Source organism: Chenopodium album, chromosome 9 (assembly GCF_948465745.1).
Source record: "Chenopodium album chromosome 9, dcCheAlbu1.1, whole genome shotgun sequence".
Taxonomy (NCBI): domain Eukaryota; kingdom Viridiplantae; phylum Streptophyta; class Magnoliopsida; order Caryophyllales; family Amaranthaceae; genus Chenopodium; species Chenopodium album.
This window is the reverse complement of record NC_137842.1, coordinates 6,007,771-6,034,766: the sequence shown is the minus strand read 5'-3', so window position 1 is coordinate 6,034,766 and position 26,996 is coordinate 6,007,771. Positions and strand designations below refer to the sequence as shown.

General features: G+C 36.2%; 1 protein-coding gene across 1 annotated transcript; it reads left to right on the top strand.

The window, feature by feature from the left end:
* Positions 1–20,176: 20,176 nt before the first annotated feature.
* Positions 20,177–23,367, top strand: LOC145557376 (protein FAR-RED IMPAIRED RESPONSE 1-like). Its single transcript, XM_081618558.1, has 3 exons — positions 20,177–20,987; positions 22,433–23,094; positions 23,194–23,367. Exons 1-3 carry the CDS (start codon positions 20,177–20,179, stop codon positions 23,365–23,367), a joined length of 1,647 nt encoding a protein of 548 aa, XP_081474684.1.
* Positions 23,368–26,996: the final 3,629 nt, after the last annotated feature.

Sequence of the window (26,996 nt, the reverse complement as noted above, 5' to 3'; positions counted from 1 at the left end):
GCCACCTAGAGTGATGAGGCCCATGATGGGCCTCGTCCTCTAATGCTCGATCTAGCCCCTTTGTGTGACCTTATAGGATCCGTCCAATTGGGCTTTGGGCTATTTTACTAGTCCAAAGATCGTTAGTACCTCTATCTATGGCAAAACGACGACCCAAATGTACGAACTTAATTATCTCCATAATTTGATCCATTTATATATCTAGTAATTGCACACGACGAAGACATAACTCCTTCAATCTCCCACTTGTCTGAGACAAGAGTGCAATATTCAAATTCCTTAAGTCAATATATGTGTCGATTTGATAATATGATTGCATCACATGTCGAGATCATATTAATCTACAAATCGTTTCTTGAAATCTGAGTTAGAATTACAAAACCAAATGATTACTGTGTAATGCATTTGAACGCGGCCACGTATTTTCTGAATTCTCCCTCTTCAAGCGGCCATGACACATTTCCTAATTTAATAGGTAGACTCTATCCAATCTTGTGGCAACATGACTCCCACTCAACTTCTGAAATAACCGGGAAACACCCTTTATAATCTCCAGTTACGGCTAGACGTTTGAGTGTACCACAGTCACAACATCCATTGAATGAAATCAATGTTCCACTCATGTCAAAGAAATCCACTAATATATACGGAAGCTCTATACTTGAACTTCAAAGTAGGTCAATAGTTCGATCATGCATCATTCATGCATATCCAAGTGATTGACCGAGCATCACTATGCCCCTATAGCCCATGAAACTGCGCTATCCAATCAATCTTACATGCTAGTCCATTTATTGAAATCATTTATGTCCACTTTAATGATCTCGAACTAGGAACTTAAATAATGTATGAATTTTGTTCACCTGTGGGGTTTCCATTCACCAGGTCATCAACCTGATGAGCCCATCAATTCATAATTATTTTGGACATTTTATTTAATTTCCAAAACCATAATTAAATAAGAGAAATAATAATTTCTATTTTAAACATAATTCTGCAAATTGATGGATTTCTTATGTAATATGTTTTCTCAAAACATATACAACTTAAATTACATAACTTGCTTCAATCTTAAGACTTTAATATGACTCTCATATCTTAGTCCATGGAAGGGGTTTAGTGATTTCTCACTCATAATAAAACTTTGCAGAACACGACCTTCCGCTGGTCAATGATCTCATAATTGAGGTGATATCTCATATCCTTTTGGATTTGTGATGTGACTCTGGCTCCTTTGTTTTGGGCAAAGGTGACCTGTTAGTCACATGACATTTTAATCCAAACTTCCTCTGTAACTATACACATATTCTGACAATGAGTATGCAACAGTGCTCTGCTTTGAACTCTTCAAGCTCACTATCCTTCTCCATCCATACACAAATATGCATTCAGATCACCATCTAGAATCATCTTGCCTGTTTGGAAAACTTGCATTCATGTAACCTTTTGACAACTTGCTTAAATTACCATTTAACACAACAACTAGAAGAATTCCTTTTAGTGCTTCTCAAGTACTCAAGGATCTGTTGTTGGTAATTCTCCGTATGCTTATTCTGAGTTTGCTTGAATTCTGCTACACATGCACAAGTCATATGCAACATCTTGCAATGTACATTTCATGGCACATGTAATGGATCCTTTTGCAGAAGCATAAGGTACATTATCAATACAACTCAACTCTATTAGCTTTTGAAGGCACTGAGTCTTACTGAGTGTATTACCATGAAACATGGGAAGATATCCTATCTTAGAGTCTTTCTTCATGAACTTGTCAAGATCCTTATCAACATAAGTCTCTCGATTCATTCCAATCATTATTCAAGATTCACTTCATGGATCTTAATTCCCAATATGTACTCAACATCTCCTAAGTCTATCATATTGAAACAATCTTTCTAACCATTGCTTGACTTATTCAAGCATTGATATATCATTTCATATGAATTGTATGTCAACTACATACTAGACTAAAAAACCAATTGCTCCCACTAAACTTCTTGTCTCTACAAGAATTCTTTCGTTCTACTAAGGAAATCAAACTGTTTGATTGCCTAATCAAAACGAATGTTCCAACTCCCTGATGCTTACTTTAATCCATAAATGAATTTCTGAAGTTTGCAAAACTTTCTAGGAATTTCTGGATTTCAAAACTCTTAGGATGTATCATATACATTCTCACCATCAAGAACATTTCATGAAAGTGATTTTGATATCCATTACTAGAATAATCCGAATAGGCTTACCCAACTAATAGGTTTGACCCTATTTGTAAGACTATTATGGACTAACACATCTTTACAAACATGGAGTCCATACTGGATTTCATGGCTTTAAGCCATTTCCTGAGTTGGCACTTATCCAAAGCTTGATTGTAGGCCATGGATTCTAACCGTTCTAATAAAAAAATTTTAGAATCCACCTTTTCTCAGAATTTCAACAAACTGTTTGTTTTGATCCCAAGTCACCTACGATAGGTGTGAACGACAATAGAATTATTCTCTTCAACTCTTTGAAGTCTTTCATTCTAGTGGGACGATAGAAGCCTCGCTAGTGGAATTAGCTTGCTTCGACACATGGTTTATCAAATTAGCTGATTTCATATGCCTTCATCTCCGATGCAGTGTTATCCACATCCATTTGTTGCTCATCTTGAATCTCATCGAGATCTAACTTCACTCCCACTTGGCTTTGTAGGAAGACATTCTTTCTATAAAGACAATATCGCGAGCAACAAACACTTTGTTTCTACGCGATTGTATGTAGGAAAAATATCTCTTAGTTTCCATGAGAAAACCCATGAAGAACTACTTTTCTGATTTAGGGTGTATTATGTCATCTTAGTAAACATTTTACTTTGATTTCATAACCCTTAATCCTATTTAGAAAAGATAACTTTTGGAACATTTCCAAATCATAACTCTTATGACATTTTTTCTTCTGCTTTGGTTAAGTTTATTGTTTAGTATATTTGCAATTGTTGTTGTTCTAATGCATATCCTCAAAACGATATTTGTAAATCATTAAATTTTGGATCGAACAATGGAAATCAAAGTTTGATACCTTCTTCATAAACATACAATTGAATTGTAATGTTTCTGGATTGTGAATTAATTCAACAATTCCCTTTAGATGATCATTCCTTGTGAGTAAAATATTTATCACAACAATCATATTGTGGTGTTAAATTGTTTATCTCAAACTGATTTTACATTTCATTTTTGGAATTTTAAACTTTTCAATGTTTCCAAGCTTTACTTCATTAAGTAATTATCGATATATTTACTTAAATTGTTAGTAAAAGCAATGAAATAGTTAAATCCCTTTGCTAGTTTTGAACTTATTGACTCACATACATCATATGTATGAGTACCAAAAGGTCATTTTAGCTTCTTTTACCCTTTCTACTAAAAGGCAACTTGGTCATTTTAACTTTTATCAAGCATGACTTCTAATTCTCAAGTGATTAATAATCATATAAGTTTGAGAGTCCATCCAAAACTTTGGATGTGCAAATGGTTTATGTGACCCAACCTTACTTTGTTATAAGTAAGTGTACCTTGAATCATCTAAATTTACTTTTGTGATCTACGTATATCAATTTCATAAAACAAAATTAACTCATATCTAGAAAAATGAAAATAATTTATTACCTTGGTCATGGATCAACACTTGTCCAAGCCAAGTAAACCAAATTCAGTATTCAAAACAAGAAAACCGAAATATTGTCTCATCAAAACTGGAAATTGTTCTAAAATCATGATAACTAATCAAAATTTAAAACTATGAAGATATCTCTGGTCACTCAAATACTTCTAGTGCACCTTCAAGCTCCATTTCCATGCTAGCTTCACTTGTTTGCAGTTCCTGCGCAACATCATTATGTTAAGCACTGCAACTTGGTATCTCATACCTAAGTGAAAGTTAAAATGTTTATAACATTATACCTGAGGTTGATGCTCCATTCTTCTTGAGGAAGTCATGGTATTTCTGGCAATTTCGCTTCCAATGCCCCTTCTTCTTGCAGTAAAAGCATTCACTTTCACTTGCAGCCTTGGGCTTTGGAGTCGTCTTAGGCTTTTCAGGAGCCTTGGCAACTTGCTTGCCCTTGCTCTTGGAATTAGCCTTTTTCCCCTTCTTCTTGAACCCCTTTCCCTTTTGAATCATAAGAACTTCCTTCTTAGGTTCCTTAGGGATTTGTTTCTCAGCACTAACCAGCATTGCATGCAATTGATTCATAGTCTTTGTAGTGGCAGTCATGTTAAAATTCATGATAAACTGGTTGAAACTTTCTGGTAGTGAATGGAGAATGATGTTTGTTGCCAAATCATCATTGTATGGGTGCCCCAGTTTTTCCATACTTTGAATTAGGCCGATCATTTTGAAAACATGATCATGAACTGTGGCTCCCTTCTCCATCCTACAATCCAGAATCTCACGATGGAGCTCATACCTTTCAACTCTAGCTTGTTTCTTAAACAAAGCTTTGAGTTCTTGCATGATTGAGTAGGCATCCTAGTCCTCAAAACGCTTTTGAAGACTAGGCTCCATGGTAGCAATCATTAAGCAAGTGATAGGTATAGCTCTATCATGAGCTTCCTTGTGCTTCTTGATCTCTGTCGCAGTTGGATTTTCTGGCAAAGGTCCTGGTAATGGGGTATCAATGATATCCTCTTTACCCTCAGATTTCAGAACAAGTCTTAGCATTCTTTCCCAAGTGGAAAAGTTCTCCCCTGTCAACCTATCCTTCTCAAGGAATGGTCGAAGGTTGTAAACGTTGTTGTCATTGTGATTACGGCTACCCATCTATGTCAAAATAAGGCAAAGTTTAATAATTATGTTTAATTTCAAATTAAAGTACCATAAACGCATTCATTTGGTAACTTTAAAACACTTTATTCAATAATTAATTGATCCCAATTGAATTTAAGTGATTCCTAGATCCTTTATTTGTGCAATAATTGACCGGACTGAGGCCCTACCATCAATCATTACATTTTCAAGGTGAGTAAACTCTTTACTAATTACAACTCTTGTAACTCTTGGTTGAATAATTAATCATCACATGCTTAATTATTACCCTTAGCTTCAAGGTTCTAAACTCTTTAGGTAACCTTGTTGAGTAAAACCAATTAAAAGTGTAAAACGTGATTTACCCCCATTCCCCTGAGATATAATATGACACCCAGCTGAGGCATGACCCATCATAAAATATCAAGGTTTCATTGGGTTTTTAATTGGAAAAGCTATCTCAATATTACTGGGACCTAGATTCATTATGTTGTGATTATTTAGTGAACTCTAGCGCATCATCAATCAACATAAATAAAATCTAACATGCATAATCTACTAATGCAATAAATCATGACATAGTATGGCCCCATAGTCCTAAGAAAACTAGAAATGGAAAAGCTCCCACTTGAATCATCATGGATCTCCATCCACCTTTCTCCTTTGGGCCTTCACTTCATGGGCTTCTTTGGACTAACACTATTTAAATAACTATTCTATTTACTTTAAATAAAAGTTACAAAAATACTTAACGGTATGCAGACCGTATTTAGATTACAAAAATACATCACGATGCGCAGATCGTATTTAAGAATCTATGGGCCATACTAGTCTATATATAGCAACATAATATCATATATTATAAAAGTGCCATATAATAAATCACTCAACATGCTTGTCTAAATTACAACATCGAATGTTCATAATAAAGTCAACACATTTCCTAAAATATCTCATATTTTAATCATAATTAGATAATATCATATATTATTCATGACCGTTTATAAAATATCATATATTTAATTTAGTCATGAGATAGAATCAAATCATATTTTAATCTAGAAAGATAAATCATATTTACACTATAAGAAAATAACATTTTCGTAGCAATTATTTTAACCTTTAGTATCGATTGTAATTGCAACAAAAAGCTTTCCCAACGAATGATCATTCGATACAATATCCCCCGTTGCCTTAGCCTGTAGTAGTGGTATTCAATATCGCTGGGGTTGGCCTCAATAATCGATACGAAAAACTACATCCAATTGTGGTGATTATTGTAGCGATTACAATCGCTATAAATGTTTAACTCATTTTCTTCCAAAAAAAAAAAACATGCGTATGATCTTTACAAGATCCGAACATGCAACCTCAAACTCTTATATTAAATGTTTCACCAATAAGCTATGACATATTTTATGTATTCTTTGTCAAACAATATATATATATCTAGTGTTGAAAAGGCTTTTCGTATCGATTTTTAGGATTTAGTGGCGATTATAAATGATACGATTTCTCAAAATTATATAATTGTGTAAAAATAGTGTGGATATGTAATATTATGTTTTCCGTATCGATTTTATATGGGAAAACCATGGCGATTGTAAAAATGATATGACATCCTTAATTATTTCATAAACATACTTGCATATTGTAGCGAATGTACAATCGCTACGAAATAATTGCTAAGAAAACAGATTTTTCTTGTAGTGTTAATCTTCCATGATTATCCTAACTAATTTAGGAGATTCTATCCTAATTACTAGCCAATCAAATAATTTTAAAATCAATTATATCGTAATCTAATTATGGGATAATCACATTATTTAAATCAATTATTATCCTTTTGGAATATGCTCAGAATATCCTAGTCAATTTTATCCAAAATTAACCACTTTAATTAGGATAATTACCAATTTAACAACTTTAAATATGGATAATATCAAATATAACAACTCTTGAATATTTGATTTTATCCAAATAAAACCAACTTTATCTTTTAAAATAAAAGATCATATTTTCAAAATATTTTATCTTATCCAAAATAAAACTGATTTTATCCCAAAATAATTCATAATTATCTTGAAATAATTTTTAAAATAAGATAATAATTTTTTTTTTTTTTGAAAAATACCGCAAGCCACCACCGCCGACCACCGTGGTTGGCTAGCCGAAGCTAGCCACGGTGGCTGGCTGCCATAACAGCAGCCACTGCCGCAAGGCAGCAGCGGGCAGCTGCTTTGGCAGCCATGGTAGCAGCCGTGCAACGCTTGCACGCTGCTGCCCACAGCCGCCCTTGACTGCCTGCCCTCCCTCCCTCCCTCTCGGACTGCCACCTGGTCGGCAGCCGCCATGGCTGCGCCACCCACCCGCGGTTGCCGACCACTTAAAACAAATTTCTTTTTTTTTTTGTGTGTTTTAATTTAATTAAAATAACACTTATCATAATTAAATTAAATCAGTCCATAAGATTAAAATTAAATCACATTCAACTTTAAAATTAGGGTTTATCATAAAATTAATCCCAATTTAATTATAACTTTTAAAATTAAATTGATGATCATACACAAAACACTTTTATGCATAAATCAATCCGATTAAAATTATGAATCATAAAATAAATCGAATTAAATCAAAATCAAGCACAAAATCATATTTTAGGGCTAGGATTTTCGAAAAATTCGAAATTTAGGGTTAGGGTGTTCGAAATTTTCGAACAATTAGGGCTAAAATTTGGTCTCTTCATGGCTATTTTGAGCATAATTAAATCATATTTAATCGATTCCAAAAGTTTAATCACATTAAATATAATAATTGAACCATAATTAAATTAATTTCTCCCTCTTAATTGATTATAAAATTAACGTGGACATCAAATAATCGTATTATTATGATCAAGCGCGTTCATGCAAGATGCTAACTGATACCACTGTAGGAGTTTATAGGTACTACGCAGCGGAAAAACATGAATCATATTCAATCAAGTACCAATCCCAAGAATCACATGCATAACACACAAGACACATAATCATACCTTTGACGCGTGAATTCCACGAAGCTATTCGACAGACAAATCAGGGAGAGAATAGAGCCCCAAGCGTTGCTCCTCTACTTAGTCCACGAGATTCGAACGAGCCGTCCACCAATACTAGATTGGTCGAGTGATTGAGGAGAACCGCGATCACCACCTTTATGGACAACCGACCACCGCACGAACCACCACCACCACGACACACCACTGACGCCTAGGAGGAGGAGAGAGCCGTGAGAGAGAGAGAGAGGACTATGAGAGGGGTTGGGTTTCGTGTTTGATAATTAGGGTTTGATCACACTGATCAGTTAATTGCTTACTTACTGCAAACCTTGGCACCTAGTCTATTTATAATCTCATTATAATTAGACTAGGGCACGAAGCCCAAAACTCCTTCTAATCCACTACATGGCCGGCCACCTAGAGTGATGAGGCCCATGATGGGCCTCGTCCTCTAATGCTCGATCTAGCCCCTTTGTGTGACCTTATAGGATCCGTCCAATTGGGCTTTGGGCTATTTTACTAGTCCAAAGATCGTTAGTACCTCTAGCTATGGCAAAATGACGACCCAAATGTACGAACTTAATTATCTCCATAATTTGATCCATTTATATATATCTAGTAATTGCACACGACGAAGACATAACTCCTTCATTACATACCATCCATCCCTTGCAAAGGTATGCCAAACCACAAGTACACACCAATGAGGATGTCAATTATACCATCATAGGACAGGCTAAGAGCACGTGTGTGTGGGTGTTTACCTTGCATGTACTTGTGGATAATGTAATCCAAAGGCATTATCCACATAAATATCCCAGTACCCCCCTTATATATACAACAGCAGCAGATCTATCAAACTAGTGAAAATATTAAACTACACTTATGAAAATGAATCAAAAATGTAAGACCAAATGTCAAAGATTAGACTTGGTCTTAGAAGGTGGTGTATGCACCGGTGAGGTAACTGAAATTTACGGTGAAAGTGGCGTGGGTAAAGCACAAATATGCTTGCAGTTGGTATTGAATTGTACGTTGTTGCCGAAAGATGGTGGCTTATATGGATCCTCTATTTACATACAAGCGTGCCCGGTGTTTCCAGTCAACAGGCTTAGTCAGATAAGTACATATCTGTTACAACATTACGCCATTGATGAAAATCCACTTAGTTTGGTTTAAGTGAAGAAGGTTGACAATCCTCAACAAATTCTTTTAGTGTTGAACCAAGTAGAGCAAATGGTGTTGTACGCACATGAAGGATGTAGGAACAAATTCCGTGACGACCATGACAACACATCAAAGGGATATTACTAACGACACCGAATGTTAGTAGCCGTAGCTAGAAAAATGAAACAAATCGCTGAAAGTTACAACATTGCACTCATTGTCGTCAACGAGGTCATAGATGTGTTCGACGCACCATTTCGTTCGGGGAGCTCATCCTTGCAAACCTATACGTCGGGCCGGGAGGTCAAAGCATCCTTGGGGACTGCTTGGGGGGAAGGTTAAATTTCAAATAAGATGTTCATTTCAAAGCAATTCAACACAGAAACTCAATCATGGTACCGGGAGTGGATGGTAGTAAAGAGCAGCTCCCAACACCTTCAAGGGCGACGTTGTGCTTTTAGTGTAACAGCTACGGGTTTGTCAGATTAGAGACATTGCTAGCTTATACTATCATAGAGGTTTGATGGTACCAATAATGTACCATACTATTCGTTGATGGTACATGTAGGGAATATTTCAAGCATTACTCCTAGCTTGAACCCCACTGTGATCATACACTAAAGTACGGTGGTGTCCAAAGAAGATAGAGCAAAAGAGTCGCCAACAAGTTTTAGGAACTTGTAAACCGTTCACGAGGTGAAGGTTACACCCCTTAACAATCCAGGAGATCGTCAACTCCATAAGGTCTTGAACCAAATAAGGGTTCGGGGATGAAGGTACAAATCCAACCTAAAAGAGATTGAACCTGCCCTAATAATAGGCCTCTACTTTATTCTGATCGCATTTATGTGCGCTTTCTTATTAACATACAATCAATAGGTTTACCCTAAACCTGTTTATCTATGTTGGTTGAATATTAATGCACAAATAAAACTATTATTGGCGATCACTTGAATTATAATCACATTAACCCTAAACAAGATTATTAATTATCTTATTAAGCGTGATTACAAGTACCAAATTCCCTTTAAACATGCATAAAAGGTGCGACCAAGCAATAAACAATAAAAATCAAGCAACATAATAATCATCATAAAAATAAAATTATAATCATAACAATCATAATTAAAAATAATCATCATAACAGTAATTATAACAATTATAATCATAAATCATAAAAAATAATCATAATAATGTTAAAGCATAATAATAGCAAGATCCTAGGCATGATACTAACAAGATCAATGACAAACCCTAGCATGTCACTAAGCAATAAAAATCATATATTTAACCCTAACATGATACTAACATGAATAAATATTAGGAAGAACATAAAAGACATCGTACTTTTAATCATACTTGATATTAAAATTACCCTAGACATGATACTAGGAATCATAATAACAACCTAAGCATGAACTCTAGATCATAACATCAATAAAACCATTAAAGTACTTACTTTGATGCCTCGTACCTCTTTCTAATAACAAAATACACACGTTAGTAACTTCAAGGAAAATAATAAACAAAACAACTAAATTAAATAATGGAAATAAAGATTTGGGACCAAACCCTAAGAAATTAAACCTTTCACGTCTAGGGCGAAGGCAACTTCAAATATGGCTAGGTGTTTCTAGATCTAATGAATGCGGAATTTTTATATTTGAGAAAAGCTAGTTTAGAAAAAGAGAGAGGGAGAGAGTAATCAAGAGAATCTTGATGAGAGTTGGTGAATGAAAGAGAGAGAATTGATGATTGTAGGTGATAACTGGTTATTTGATGAAAACTGGTTATCGAAAACGGAGTTTTTAGCACGTTATTTATAGAGAAAATCAGCCAAAAAGATAAAATATCAAAAAAGAGTTTTGGCGCACGTAAAACCTGATCAGCGCCAACGCTGGCTATTGGCGTCAGGCGCCAACATTAGCACCAGGCGCCAAGCGTAGCGCCAGGCGCTACAGCTGGCGTTTGGTGCTGATTCATAAAATCACGCGTTTTCTTAAAATCAGATAAAAACTGTTGTACAGGAGGATAAAATCGTATTTTCCTCAAAAATGCTCTTTGATTTTAATTAAAACTCTGAAAAGTCAACAAAAGTCAATTTATCAATGCTAATTGAATCAGGAATGAAAAGAACCTTCTAGAAGAATCTAGAAGACTAAAACCATTCCTAATTGCATTAGGAATGATAAATCTATATTAGGCCCTCCCCTAGATCATTGGGCCGCATATAAGACTCAAACCGGGCCCAGTTTAGTAAATTGGCCATAACTTCCTCAATATTCATCGGAATTGGGCTTATAATATATCGTTGGAAAGCTCTTGTCAAGCCCCATCCAACTACACTACTATTGGACCCATATCATGAACCAACCAAACTGGATTGGCTGTTTTCTTAAAATAAGTTTTCAAAAACAGAGAGAAGAGAAAAGAATTAAAACTATCCGCAACACTAAACTTTCCACACTTTCACTTCATTCGATTATGATTCGACGCGAAAGGTACTCATCACCGGGTTTGGTTTTGGGGAGACACAAATGGGTGTCTACAGTACCACACATTAGTGTCTATGTTGTAATAAAAGTTATTTGCATGTAGGGGGTGTCATTTACCAATGAACAATGCCTTTTATGGGTTAGTGTGATTATACTGAGTACCATGGTTATTCTAGATGGTATAATAATTTAATTCATTCCAAATACCATTCTAGGTTAGGATGGTATTCGTAAATGTGCTGTAAACAAGCACATTATTCCGTACATGACATTAAAAGCGTACCAATAACTTAAAATAAAGAAAGTGCATCAGAATTAATACATTCTACCCATATTGTACTGGCAACCTAAACAAAATAAAACACTCCACTCTCCAAAACTTGAATAGAAACACCATTTGCTAAATTGTTTCATTTTATCATATTTGATCATGGAAAAAAAAAAACCCTATGGTGAGTCTTCGTCATCCCATAATAGAAAAAGAATCACAAGGAGCATGACCCGTCAGTACACGTATGCCGAAAAGGGAAAAGCTAAGGTTGAAGAATTCGACATATGCAAGGAACTTAAAGAACCGGGAGAGAGGGATGTCAAAGATTCGATAGGAGCCATAGATCTTGAGAATCGGTCAAAGAATCTAATACGGCCATTTCAACTAGCTGTTTATTGTGGTAAAGGTTCGGGTGCTATACGCGGTTTAAGGTATCATCCCGATTATCCTTACTTAACACTACTAGAACTAGGGCCTGGGAGAGAGTTTAGAAAGGATGCATATTGCTTCTTGTTTTACCTACTAGATGTCTACAAAATGGCTTTTATTTTTTATGTTGTCAAGTTAAAAAAAATATTGCCAAAATGCATGCAAAATAAATAAGCATATATTTGGCTAGGGAAATTGTTTGCCTTGTTTAAGCCAATTGAAGCATGGTTGGAAGATGTTCATGATATTGTTGAGAAGAATGTGCCGGAGTTGGGAAAATGGGGTATTATTATATTAGGACGCAAGTTTTCTGGCGAAAGTGGGGTTGGTGTTCATGTTGCTGATAAGATCAACATCACATGTGTGTGGGTGAACTTTTCCCATGAAAATTTGAGGTTTGAGCTCCAAGATGACGAGGAAAACTTCCTTACGTTCAAGAACATGATGATGGAGGCCAATGGTTTGGATGTTATGGAACACATGGATATCCTACTTACTAATCCATACATCACCGATCTCCATCCTGAAGACTACAAGAACCAAATGGATTTGGCTGTGAAGAAGCTCAGGGACCGGCTCTTTTGGGATATGGATTTAACTTCTGGAACGGAGTACACCACCTTAGAATCGTCCGACACGGATGGTAGTGAAGAGATCTGAGGCAATCCAGATTTATGTTTATATGGTGTCTTCCAGGTAGATTAAGTGTACCAGCATAAATTTAGTTGGTATGTTTAAATATAACTAGGTAGATTAAGAGTACCAACAGAATGGCATGTTACAATACCATTCTATTTATTGTTGGTACAATGGGTAATTAATATAACTAGTTCTAAGTTCATTATGGGTGTCTAAGTATGTGGATGTTTAAACAAGGGGTAATAATATAAGTAGGTCTAAGTGTGTTTGTTTAAGTATGTTAGTTATTTAACTATGTGATGTGTGTTAGTTGTTTAATTTTCAAGTATGTGCTTAGTGTGCTAAAGTATCTCGGTTATTTAATTAATTAATTAATTAATTAATCTAGAATGTGTTGGTATCATGTTCTGTATTTATATTTTAGGGGGGGGGTTTGATTTTCAAGTGATATGCACTTTGTTTGAGGGCTGGTTGAGAACGGTAGTTTTAGCTATTTAATATCTTTACAGTAGTTTATGTGATACCATCTGCGGTTGTAAATATACCGTTGTATGTGAGATTGAGTTTTCTCCAACACCAAACGTTGGTGGTGGTAATTTCTTGAACACATATATCAATTCATAAGGCATTAATGCATTTCGCATTTATCAACGACCAATTTCATTTACTTCATTTAATGGAAGTGACTGAAAGAGATGAGCTTTGACATGCTTTTATTCCCATCAAGAGTTATTACAATGAATTTAATATAGGAAGAAAAGTAAATTTGAATCTTCTTAAGGTCACTTCTCATTTAATGAAGTGTGTACGCCACTTTTATAACAACACATACACTAAAGTTAGTGAGTAGGGATTCTTTCACCCTCCATCTTATTTAATTATAACAATTACAGATTACCAATTACACATATTACGGAAAAAAAGATGCAATAGAACTGGAAAATACCAACGAACACCCCGTTAGTATGAATATATTACAAACACTTGCCTAGATGGTACCATGTTTGCCAAACATTATTTGAGAATAAAGAAAGGTTTTTGAAAACACAAGATATGATCAGTATTTTCCCCTCTACTGTTCAACCGTGTTTGGTAGTCTTTCCTCATTGGCTGGTGAAATATGCGTACGTAAAATAACGCACCTGTGGCATAATAAACCTTTAGTGTCTCACCTGCAACAATGGCGTTATCAGTGACAAATGTGTCCCACCCAAGGTGGAGAAACACTGGATTTTGCGAAGTAACTTTAGTCCTAGAAAGAGTTACATCCCATACTCGACCCTTATTACCACGCATTACCCTTACCGAGTCTGTAGGGCGACGTAGCCATGGTCTCCATGCGGCCGGTAAAGGCTGAACAAATAAAGTATTATCGTTAAATGCACAATAATATCAGCTCAAAGTAACGGCGAAATGATTGAATGATCGTCTTAAATCTTACCAGGCCAACTTGTCGTTCATGCCATTTTTGAATATTATAGTCGTGCATGGAAGATTTTCGTACTCCATTTTTAGCTTGGAGAATGATGTTGATGTTGTATGAATTAACTTAAACCAATGGCCTTTTTATAGTGAATTTATTCAAGTGTGGTAAAATAGACAAAGTTGAAAATTAGTTGAAAATAGTTGAAAATTAGTGCGAACAACTCTACAATTCCTAAAAAGGAGGGGCACCATTGAAGTTGTGTGGTGCTATGTGTGAACAATGTCCTCCATAACGTTGAATAATGGTGTGTGAACAACGTCATACGTCATACCATCGTATACATGATGCAAAATAATAAAATGAAAAGTAACATCATCATGAAAACAAATTCACTACGTGATACCATCTAAGATGATATTACCATAGTGATCACATAACTACGTGATACCATCCAAGATGCTAGTACCATAGTGATCACATTTTCAATTGCCATTACAGAAGTGATCACATAATAACGACATGCATTACAAAAGTGTTCATGGCATCTGAACAATTTGAAAAAGTTACTTACTTTAAAATCAAATTGAAAAACAATAACATCTCATACATTAGGACACCATCAAGAATCTACATGGTATTGTCTTAGCTGACCATCAAGAAGCTACATGGTATTATCTTAGCTGGAAATGAACGCTGAAAATGTCGAAATTGTTAATTAGCTCGGCATCAGCAAAACGTGGGATTAGTCTTGGATCCCACATTACAATAGCGCCTCCAGTGCATCCCCGTGGCGCAAAAACCGAAACCCTATAACCACCTGGAAGCTGACCAACTACATTTATCAATGTCGTTCTACTAACTCGAGATTCAGTGATAATCCAAACCCATGGTTTGAAGTTATTGTATATGGCCTTGAAATGGGGTATAAATGAAGGACGATATACACCAAGGGCATTCCAATGAAGCGCTACCGTTCCCTTTGGAATGTATTTGTTATCATTCGCATCATAGCCTCTTCGCTCGAAATAGATGTCAACCTCATGATATTTTCCTTTGCGCAACCAAAACCACTTGAAGGTCACCTTAAAGCAGAGGTAGTGCATAAGTGAGTCCACACGCATCACATGAATCGAGTCCGTGTACTCGGCCACAAACAAAGGGGCAAGGAAATCCGGGAAGCTATAGACGATGGGATTTTCAACGTTAATACTGGGTGTTGGATCTATAACAGGCATTAGGTCATCGGGGAACATCTTGGGGGAGTTTGATTCTTTCAATCTAGACGACATCTAGTCAGAAAAATTCCATAAAGCAAGATGCATGTTCGGATGATCTTGCGCATATGGAAGGTGTGCAACCACAGGACTCCCGCTGCCAGGTTTTGACATCCACTTCGGCTCAAACCCATCTCTATCATACTCTTGTGACCGTATGCCTTTCTTGACATACTCAGATGCAATTGGTCTGCCTTGCCGGTAGTCGATGTTGTCGTTGAAGTAAAACATGTCGTTGTAATCCACCTCTGCCCTTCCTGTGGTAGACGATGGAGGTGTGAAGTATACCATAGCCCGTGGGTGATAAGTGAGCAATTGCCCCCCCTAAGTTCATTCATGGACACTTGTTGGTTGATGGATTTGTTTTTACCATGGTGATAAAAAACTCTCCTAAACATTGTGTGATTTAATTTTGGTTTTTCTGAAGTGAGTTTGGGTATTATCAATTTGAAAGTTCAACTTATGTAGTGTATAGTAACCAAAAAGGCGAAAATACGGAACACAAAATTGAGACTACCCTGTATCAACTATACCATCTACGACTAATTTGGTGTTGATTACTAACACGACGGTGTTATTGTGGATACAAATTTATACCATCGTAATATATGTTGGTGTACAATGCACAGTAAAATTAGGACAATTAAATTACCGGAACCCAGCTATCAAGGGTAACGTGTTCACCTAGTCTAGTCTGTTAATTTGTCAGCTATTAATAGCCTTTTCAGAAAGGCATTCCTGTTGTATCTTGTCAAATCTTTTAAGGTGTTGACCGAAAATTTAGTATTTTGTAAATACATAATTACAAATCCACACTGGTATTAGAACTACAAAATTTGAGTGGCATATTATACCAACTAGTTCGTAGTTAGTATTTTGCAATAGACATTTCCTGGACATTCAATGGTTCGAAATTTTTAGGGGAATTTTCCCGCCCTTTGCTTCCGCTTCCTAATACACGTTTAAGATTTAATATGTAATTTAAAGTGGTACTATGAACTTAGTATAATTGAGGTACAAAGAAATTAATTTTAGTTCCCAAATAAAGCAGCATCAACTAATCTTCTTCTTTTTCCACAAAATCTTTCATTTTCCTTTTGATTTTTAAACTCCTCCTCACAAAAACATGTCAAGGAATTCGTCTGCAAGTACTAGGTTTAGGCCTCATAATTGTCACCCAAATCAGAGACCCGTGTCGTGGGTGGAGATGATAACTTGTCCAAATTGTGAGGCCATTGTAGTTGAGATTCGTGTTTCAGACACCTCGACTAACCCTGGTCGTTTATACTACAAGTGTCGCCACTGCTCTTTTTTCAAATGGGTTGAAGAGGAGGGCATGATTCGACCAGACCAGAGAAAATGGTTCCGGGGAAGCTAGTATGGTTGGGCATGGATAAAATAGCTGCTGCTGTGGCTGAAGTCAACGTGGGTGTCCGGGTCATTAAAAAGACGATCGCATTTTTTGTCATTTTTATATTACTTTACGTACTAGGTCGTGTATGATAATAACCTGTACTAATTTTAATTATGTACTAATCCCAATTATGTTAAATTTCAATATCAAGTGACTTTCTGCATATATTAAGAACATAAACACGAGCGTAAAATATAATTTAATAATATAAGTACCATAATGCATCAGGATGGTTCCTTTATGGTACCATACTCATGCATGTTACAATAATTTATATTCAAAATGAATACCATAAAACATCAGATTGGTACCAAGTACCTTCTAATTGGTATTAGCAAACATGACAATGAGGTACCATCTAAAATAAAGATCAGATATTTTTGGAACTCTTATTCCCATTAACTAACTGTCCGAATAGTTGTTTCAGTGATCTCCTGCTAGTGGGTGATGCACCACGAGGTCCCTGCAAACGTTGGTACAAAATTCGTAGTCAGAAAACTACTAACCACAAATTGGATGGTATGAAGAATGCACCATAAAATAATTTTACTCTTACGTGGAACGAAAGATTAACAACTTGTTGAACTATCTGTGGTACATCCGGGTGTTTGAGTGGATGGGCCATAGGTTGAACTTCACCTTTGCACCAAAGCACCACTACACCTCCCGGTGAAGCTATAGGACCAAACAAGTCCAACTTATAATTCATAGGGAGTGCTAGTTTAATAAGTAGCAGATCTTCATACCTGTTACGGCTCTCTGTCACTACCATTATGGTTGGTTGGTGACGTGGTGAAGTTCATAGAAATGCCGTACAAAACATGGACGGTTCATTCCTCTAGCATTCCAGCACACAATTTTTTTGCCTTTCGGAATGATCGGAGTTGAGCTACAGTACGGAGAAGTTGGAGCAGCCTTAATTTTGTGGACATGGAAACGCAGTTGCCGCTCTTTGGAATATGAAAAATACACTTGGACATGCAACACCACCGCGACAGTGGCCAATTCCATGACATGGATAGAATTAGTGAAAGAACCAACAAAGACCGGAGATGTCTTCGTTGGTACAACATACATAGGCAAATTATCAAATTGGTATTGGGGTTTTGGATCAAATATAGGCAATAAATTTTCAGGAATCAACCCTTGTTCCAAGTTTTGTACTTCCCACTCAAGATAATCCCACCAACCCCTATGCATGCCATACGAATCACACAACAAAGGTAAGTGACTAGGGAAGATTTTCTCACCTGATGGTATGAGCATGAACCGTCCAATGAAAGGCTCCCAATAAACCGTAGAAGACAACAATGAAACCCTTAACTCGACTAGTTCTATTGGATCCACGCGATCAATATCATCTTACTTCTTGTAATACACCGTGTTGTTGATATCAAACTCTACCTCACATGTCTCTAGAGGCTTAAAATACATAACATAAGGTGGATGATACGGAATTCGTGTAGTAGGGAATAATTTGGTAGATTTTAATTTACTACAAATATTTAGAGAAGTTGGCATTTTAAAAGGGGAAATGCTTGGTCTCTACTAAGTTGAGTCCACTTGGACTCAACTAGATAAAAAAAAAAAAAAAAAAAAAAAATGAAAAAGGCACAATGAAACAAAAAAGCTGAAAAAGAGAAAGGGACCACTTTGTACTCTTAGATTCTCCTCTCCAAAATTTCACCAGCCACAACAATGAATCTATGGCGGGCAAAAAAATCCCAAAAAATTTCCCCAATTTTTTCCCTCCCAAATTTTGGTGAAATAATTAATGGGGTTCCCTCCCCTATCCCCCCACCCAAAGCAAAGAGAAAAACACAAAACAGTAAATTGAATCTCCAAAGGGTTGTACAGTCCCAAAATTTCAGAGAAGAGAAGCTCTTATATTTTGTGAGTAATAAATTTCTGAAAATTGAGCCAGCTGCAACTGTGGATTTGAAATAGAAGAAGATTAGGCCTCATTTTTGTGAGAAGCTCTTATTATTGGAGTAATTAATTTGTAAAAATTAAGTGAGCTGCAACTTTGGATCCGAAATAGAAGAAGATTAGGTGCGAGTTTGTAGGGGAATGGATTTTTGTAATTCGGGGAACAAAGACAGTGAGATGAATGAGGTAAGTTTTATTTTGATTTGTTTTCCTTTTGTTTTCCAAAAATTGTAATTGATTTTGATTATGGTAATTCGGTTTGCTGTAAGTTCATTATTGGATATAGAGAATGTTTTGATAAATTGTAATGCTGAGAATTGTGACATTTGTTTGTTATTGAGAAATGAGGAATTGAACAATATAGTGAAATTGATCACTATGCGTGATCAAGTGTAATTTTCAGTAATTGATTAATTTGTATTTGATTTATAGTTAGTTATCTTGTTTTTATGCAACCATATCATCTACGTACATGTAGGAACAACCAAAGTGTACGTTAACGTTTATATACCACCTACATGGTTAATGGTACGTACTGGTAATACCAACAACCATGCATGAAATATTAGGAGGAATTGTTTACTATTTGTTGTTTCATGACTTCTGTTGATCTTATTGTGGTGTTCTTTTCTTGGTTTATTATGATTGAAGAATATGTGTTCATTAATTTTGTTGTTTGGTTTGGTTAGGAGTGTAATGTTGTGCACCCGAACCATGATACACAAGGAGGCACATACCTTAGCTGCAGCTCATATAGTAGTTCTGACAGTAATGAAAGTGATCATTTTAATTTGAATGATGATTTGAATATTGACGATTTGAATAATGATATAGGGGAGGGTTTTGACTTGAATAAAGACCCTCTTGCTGAATGTACCATTACCGAGGGCGAATGTAGTGTGGATTTATATAATGCAAGCTTAGAAAATTCAGGTAGATGTGTAGTGGGAGGAGTAGTACCCCCAGAAGTAGGAATGGAGTTTAGTACTTGGGATGACATGAATAATTATTATCGTAGTTATGGCAAGCAAGAGGGATTTGGTGTTATGCGTATAGGTGGTGGGAAGATAAGATCTTATAGCACTTATGTTTGGAAGTGTGAGTGTTACAGTATGACAGCATACAGGAGGAGGGTTAATGGGAAGAGGGTTGTGGTTTATGATGAGCCATCTGTGAAGAAGAAGAGTAAAAAATGCAACTGCCCAGTTATGATGTATGGGCAAGGCAACGATGAAATTTGGTGACATATCAAGAAAGTAGTGAATGAGCACAATCACACAGTAAGTCCCGAGCTATCAAGACACATTGCAATGTATAGGAAGGAAAAAATCACTAAACATTTGGAGCATAGGATTGAAACTGACCATGCATTTGGCGCCCTGGTAGGTAAAATATTTAACAACTTGGCGGGCCAAAGACATGGTGTGGAGAATGTGGGATTCACGAAAAAAGATATTCATAATTTGGTGAATAGAAAGAGGAGGTTGAAGTTAAAAAATGGTGATGCCACGGCTATGTTGGAGTATTTTGATAAAATGACTGCGGATAATAAAAAAAAAATTCACATGCATCTCCTTGATGAAAAGGGGAGATTGAAAGACATCATGTGGGTTGATGCCCGGAGTAGGGAGGCGTTTCAGTATTTTGGAGATGTTGTCTGCTTTGATTCAACATACTTGACAAACCAGTATAAGCTCCCCTTTTCAAACTTTGTTGGGGTGAATCACCATGGTCAGACAATCCTACTTGGATGTGCTTTGGTTTCCCATGAGAATGCCGAGACGTTTGAGTGGCTATTCAAGACTTGGGTTTCTTGCATAGGTGGAAAGCCCCCTGCTGCAATCATGACAGATCAGGACCCTGCAATGAGGAAGGCAATAAGAGCGGTGTTCCCAATGCCGCAAACACTCCATCGGTGGTGTTTGTGGCACATCATGAAGAAGTTTGGTCAAAAACTTGGTGCTATTGATAATTACGAAGATCTTAAAGAGGAATTGCAACATGTCATCTACAATAGCATTACTCCAGAGGAGTTTGTTGATTCTTGGTGGGAAGTTGTCAAAAAATTCAAGCTAGAAGAGTATGAATGCTACGAGTGGCTGGAAGGTGCATTTGCCTACTGTAATAATAGCTGGAAGTTGTTAATATTGATGTTTTTGCTTATGCTGATGGTATTTTATTTTCTGTTTGCTTTAAGAAATTGTTTGGATGATGAAATTCAGGTTGAAATTATTTTAGTAATGATGAAATTGTGTGCAGAAAAAAATCTACCCATGTTTATTTTTTTTTTATTCGGGTTCTTACTCCCTGATTTGTTTATAGGATTTGTGTTGTTACCGAGTTGTTTAATATTTAGTTATTATTAGTTTCTATTAAAGCTTGCTGGTACAAAAAATTCACATGAAATTGATACTTTTGATAGTAGTTTCTTTATGAGGCCGAGCCGATCATAACATACTCCTATTCTACATTATAACTAAGATAAGTGTTAATTACCTTACACTGTATAAATACCAGCATAGTATATAATAATATGCTATAAATACCAACATAGATTATGGGGGTATAAAGTAAATACCAACATAGGATTTGTTGCCCTATCACTTGAGTCCATCTATTAATGTTTACTATCACTTGTTTGATATTATATCTTCCATGGGTATGACACATAGATACATATACTATGATAGAATACTACGAAATATTGTTAAGTCTTTACCATAGATACATACTAGATGAAGCCCGTGCGATGCACGGTTTGTTTGATTTTTTTTTTTTTTTTTTTTTTTTTTTTTTTTTTTTTTGTATTTATGAGCCTAAAATTTGTTATATATTTAGATAAAATTCATAATATTAAAAGATAATATATAATATATAATTAATTTAAAATTAAAAATCTCATTTGCCAATTTTGCTTACATGGCATTTGAATTATTTAATTCTAAAAGAAATTAATAATCCCGTATTTAATTGGCTACTACTAAGATTTATAATCCTACATGGCGCGCTGAGAAAATTAGATCCTACGTGGCTCTCTAAAAACTCGGGAAAAAACTCCCCTTTATATATATATATATTAGATTTGGTGAACCCAAGACATAAATCTGTTAACGCGAAGGCCTTTTCAAGTTACAATGGTTCCTATATTCACAATGAAGCATTCCTATTAATGCTGATAAACAGGCCTGATTAGTTATTTTAGATAAGAGCACCATAATAACTCAAGTAATTTTAAGAAATTACAAGAAATGAAGCATTTTACCACAACATAAAACTGTTTACGCAGTAGATAATGTATTAGATAATTGGTACTCCAATATCTTTAAAAATAGGATGTGTTTGCAAGAAATGTAACAAACACTTTATGTAAATTCTCCTCTTTTCTGATCCCCTTCCTCTTCTCTCCAATATATATCTCTTCAATCCATCCTGCCCTCATTCCCTAGTTATGTTCCATCTCCCAAAACTTTGCCTATCTCCATTTCCTGTTAAATGTTGAGTTATAGGACTTCATTTGATGGTTAAAGGGTTTGTTAATTGTTAAAATGCCATATTTATTTGGATAGGCCTATACGAGGAACGAGAGATGTGGATTCCCGCATATGTGAAAGGTGTGTTTTGGGCAGGAATGCAGACAACTCAAAGGGTTGAGAGCATAAATAGCTTTTTCGATGGTTATATTAGAAGGCACACCCGACTATGTGAGTTTGCTCCTAATTACTGTAAGGCGATGGAAAGCCGAGCAAATGATGAGAAGGAAGCGGATGCAAACTGTACACGTTTTGTGAGGCCATTGATATCAGAATTTGGGCTGGAACTTAAATTTCAGAAGTTGTACACGGATGCAAAGTTTGTAGAAGTGCAAAACCAATGCAACCGAGTCGCATATGTTACTCTTGTATCAAAGAAGTCGGTGTCACATAAAGAGGAGGAGTATGTGTTCTCAGACCGTGTATGGATATATTGCAAGAAAAAAAAGGAGACTCCTCTCAAAGGTCGGTTGAAGGACTATACTGTTTTGTACAACACAGAGAGACATGAGGCGTACTGTGATTGTCGCCACTTTGAATGTCATGGGATAATTTGTAGGCACATAATCAAGGTTTTAGACATGAGTGGAGTAACTAATGTCTCTCCCATGTTCATACTAGATAAGTGGAGAAAGGATATTAGTAGGAAACACACTCTCGTTAAAGTTGCCTATCATGATGCCTCAAAAACAGAAGAGGTTTGAAGATATGATAAGTTGATGTTAGCCCTTGAACCTGTTGTATTGCATGGTTCGGCATCAGATGAAGTTGTTGAAGTCTTGATGGACTTGATTCAGCTAATGAGCATTAAGGTGGATGAACTTTGTGTGTTGGCAGAAAGGTCGGGCCAAGGTTCTGGTGGGGATGAAAGGCGTAGTGTTGATGTGGAGGCAGTGAAAGATGCTACACCTCCAACTCCCAAAACCCCAAGCTCAGTTAATAAAGCAAGCGTTGCAGGTTCCTTAGTGTAGGCGTCGCTCGAAGTACGCCTACGTAAAAGCATGTGCTGAATATGCTTGGAACTCTTAAGAAGTGGGAATTGACGTATACAATTAGGGACAAGGAAAGTAGGGAGTTGCCAACAAGTTTTTAAGGAACTTGTAAACCGTTCACGGATCATTAAAGGCAACCACGATAAAGGGACAACGAAAGGCAACAACGATTGACCCGTGAAGGTTACACCCAATTCATAATCCATAAGATTTTTAACTCCATATGGTTCGGAACCACAAAAGGAGGATCGGGGATGATGGTACGAAGTGAGTCATGGAGTCACATTCGCCCGTATTGGCCTCTACTCGATTCTTATAGTGAAAAGTGATTCCTGCGATCTCAAAGGCATACAAACAAAAATTCAATTTGCTCCAATCTATTATTAAGCTAAATTGGTTTAATATTAATGCAACACATAATTCTAAAATATTGTGATCACTTGATTTAATAACAAGATTAAAAAGGAACCTAAACCGGTTGTCCAAATTATCTTATTAGGCGTGATTTTCAATTACATATTCCCTTTAAACATGCAATATAGTGATGATAAAAATAATATAATAACATCAATATTGAAAGCAATTTAACCATAATATCATTATTCAAATCAAATATAAAATAACCTAATCATGATGCTAGCAATATTAAAATAAAATAAGAGTAATTAAATTAATTAATTACTCACATTCCGCGCGTTCCTTTAAATTGCTACATCATGAATAAACTGTTAGTAACTTCAATAAAATTATAAAGCAAATGAAATTAAATTAAATAAATGTAGATTTGATTTGGTCCAAACCCTCAGTTATTTATACCTTTCACGCCTTGGTTTAAGGACGGAACCCCGGGTTTAGTATAGATTCATTGGAGTGCTTAAGGGAAGAATGGTGTAATTAGGAATATAGGTTTAAGGCTTCGAATATGGGAGAGAGAGAAGAGAATGATTTTTGGTGTAAAAGAGAAAAAGAGAGAAGGATTTGATGATCAAGCTTGTTGATGATTCAAAAAGGGGTGATATGACCTCTATTTATAGGGAGAAAAGAGGGTCGAAGAATCAAGAAAAGATCGAGTTCGAATCGGATTAAAACTCTTGCGATAGACAGCAGTTTTTGCGGTTTTTGTTTTTATCATATCTTTTGATTCAGAAACCGGAATAAGATAAATAAGATATAGTTAGAAAGATCTTGAATTCTAATTTCTAAAACAATTGGAATCAGATTAAAATATTTTTTATAAGTAAAGATATGGCCGAAATAGTGGGACGGTGTCAGTTTTGGATAGAGTTTTTTATTTAATTCATATCTTTTTCGTTATTGCTCGAAATTGATATTATAATATATCATTGGAAATATAATTTCAAGGTCTATCCAACCATATAAAATTTGGATAAAAACTATGATGCTCGAAAATGATATCTGTCTATCTTTGAACATCTTTCAATTCGGATATAAATAGGATTTTCAAAAAAAGGAGTTTTATTCAATTTCAAACTATTTAATCTTATCTTTTCAAAAAGGATAATTAAGATTTTTAGAAACTTATAGAAGCTTCCAATTAATCCTAATTGGTTTAGGAATGGGATTAAATAATTTGGACCCTCCACATGATCATTTGGTCGTAGGTAAGGTGGGCTTAGGTTCGGTTTGGGCTCGGTTTAATATTTTGGCCATAACTTATTCGTTATAACTCGAATTTGGGCTTATAATATATCGTTGGAAAGCTCTTTTCAAACCCCATCCAACTATTCAATCATTAGACCCATATTATGGACCAAAATAAACTGGATCAAACGTTTTTATAAAAAGGACACGAAATGAATGATTTTAAAGGACACGAAATGAATTATTTTGGGTTTAAAGGCACGGAAAGAGGAAAATAAGTTATGGTTTGGGGAAATGGGCTAGGAATTGGGTTGGTTTATGAAATGGAAATATGGATTTAAGCACTCCAAAAATTAAATACTCAACCCGACCAATAATGGCGGTGAAAGGTTGTTCATCATCGGGTTTGGTTTTGGGGAGACATTTTTAGGTGTCTACAGAAGCCCCCACTTTGACTGAGTTTGTAGAAACGTCAGTTTCAAAAACGATAGTCAAAGTAGTCGATAGGGACGGAGAATGATTTAAGATGTTTGGCGATCCTAAATCATTCTGTATACGCCGATACCTGCAAAAAAATGTTAGTTCTACAGATAATAGAGTAAAGGGATAGAATGTGTATCTGACACCAGTGTATCGGTGACAAATGAGTTTAGTAGCTTCCTATGCTTGAAGGAATCCACCGGATGACGTTTGTTGAAATGCTTTCCATGCTTGAGGAAAGCTGACAGATGAATTTGGTAGCTTTCTAAGCCTGAAGAAACCTACCGGATGACACTTTCCATGCTTGAGGAAAGTCGACATATGATTTTGGCGTTTTTCTATGCTTGAAGAAATCCACCGATAAAGCTTTCCATGCTTGAGGAAATCCGACAAAGGAATTTGGCGGTTTTCTATGCTTGAAGAAATCCACCGGATAATACTTTCCATGCTTGAGGAAAGTCGACAGATGATGAGATTGCAAGTCTCTATGTATCAAGAACCTTGCGTCATGAAATTATGGTGGTTCGATTGTCCCCGAACGTGGGTTGTAGATGGTCCGCTTGTCCCCGGACGTGGGCAGTGGTTGGTTCGCTTGTCCCCGAACGTGGGCTGTAGATGGTCCGCTTGTCCCCGGACGTGGGCTGTAGATGGTCCGCTTGTCCCCGGACGTGGGCTGTAGATGGTCCGCTTGTCCCCGGACATGGGCTGTAGATGGTCCGCTTGTTCCCGGGCGTGGGCTGCAGATGGTCCGCTTGTCCCCGGACGTGGGCTGTAAATGGTCCGCTTGTCCCCGGACGTGAGCTGTAGATAAGACCTGAAAAATAAAATTTGCCAAGGGACTCGTACATACTGTGATTGACTTGACCAACTGACTTGACCAAGTTTGACTTGACATGACATGACATGTGTATGACTTGTGATTGTGTGTGTCTTGAGTGAGTGTGTGCACTGACACAAGCAATTAAAAATGCAAAGCAAAAGACTTGACCAAGTTTGACTTGACATGACATGACATGTGTATGACTTGTGATTGTGTGTGTCTTGAGTGAGTGTGTGCACTAACACAAGCAATTAAAAATGAAAAAGCAAAAATTTTCCGTCATTTTTGTCATGAGTGGAAGGTATCGACTTTCTCCCGAGCAAGAAAGACGTGTAAACTAAACTTTTATTTTCGAACTTCCCTCGATGAGAAAATTTTGAAAAAGTTTTTTTAAACTTCCCCAAAAGAAAAGACGCGAAAAAAAGGAAAGAAGTTTTGAACTTCCTCGTTGAGCAAGACAAAATGAATCGCATGGATTGAATTGCTTTTCTTGAAAGTAATTTATGCATGATGCATGTCCTTAGGCCAGGAGGCTAAGGACAATTACATCATGTGACACGATAGATGAATTAACTTAGGTCTTGGAGCTAAGCATCATTTATGGTGTAAAGAAACAATCTTGAACGTCACTTAGGTCTGGAAGCTAAGCACGTATACAGATGAAGTGATTATTGCATAATGAACGTTGCTTAGGTCAAGGAGCTAA